The 565-nt window shown below is 62.5% G+C and overlaps 1 protein-coding gene across 1 annotated transcript in view; it reads right to left on the bottom strand.

Moving 5' to 3' along the window:
- Positions 1–8: 8 nt before the first annotated feature.
- Positions 9–565, bottom strand: part of LOC104512143 (frizzled-9-like) — a gene marked incomplete at both ends in the record, with an annotated part of 904 nt that continues 347 nt past the window's right edge. Inside the window, one exon of the mRNA XM_010155009.1 lies at positions 9–563. Within this exon, the coding sequence (XP_010153311.1) occupies positions 9–563 (555 nt within the window). The remainder of the gene's footprint in view (positions 564–565) is intronic.

Genomic DNA, 565 nt, shown 5'->3' with positions numbered 1-565 from the left:
CAGCTCACCCCGCTGCAGGGTTTGCCCCTCGTCCTCGCGCCCAGCTTCCTGTTGCACAGGCTCTGCCAGGTCTGCAGCGTCTTGGAGCTCCAGACCCACACCCCGCTGGTGATGCCCACCACCAGCGACATGAAAATCTTTAGCATAAAGACGGCCACGGTGGGCACCGAGGCCTCCAAGGAGCAGTTGGCAGCGCGCCGGCCGGGGAGGTGCAGGCAGCCGCGCTCCAGAGCCCTGAGGTTCCAGTAATCCACGTTCAGCCGCTCGTAGAAGTAGCAGACGATGACACAGGTGGCCGGGACGGTGTAGAGGATAGAAAAGACCCCGATCTTCACCATCAGCTTCTCCAGCTTCTCCGTGTTGGTGCCACCCGTCTTCATGATCTTCCGGATGTGGAAGAGGGCGACGAAGCCCGTGAGGATGAAGGAGGTGCCGACGACCAGGTAGCAGGAGAGGGGGATGAGGACAAAGCCGGTCAGGGCGCTGACGTCCATGCTCCCCACGTAGCACAGCCCCGTCAGCTCGTCCCCTGCCACCTTCCGCATGGTGAGGATGACGATGGTCT

This window comes from Eurypyga helias, unplaced genomic scaffold, assembly GCF_000690775.1.
Source record: "Eurypyga helias isolate BGI_N326 unplaced genomic scaffold, ASM69077v1 scaffold33097, whole genome shotgun sequence".
Classification (NCBI taxonomy): Eukaryota; Metazoa; Chordata; class Aves; order Eurypygiformes; family Eurypygidae; genus Eurypyga; species Eurypyga helias.
This window is presented reverse-complemented; position numbering and strand designations above follow the sequence as displayed.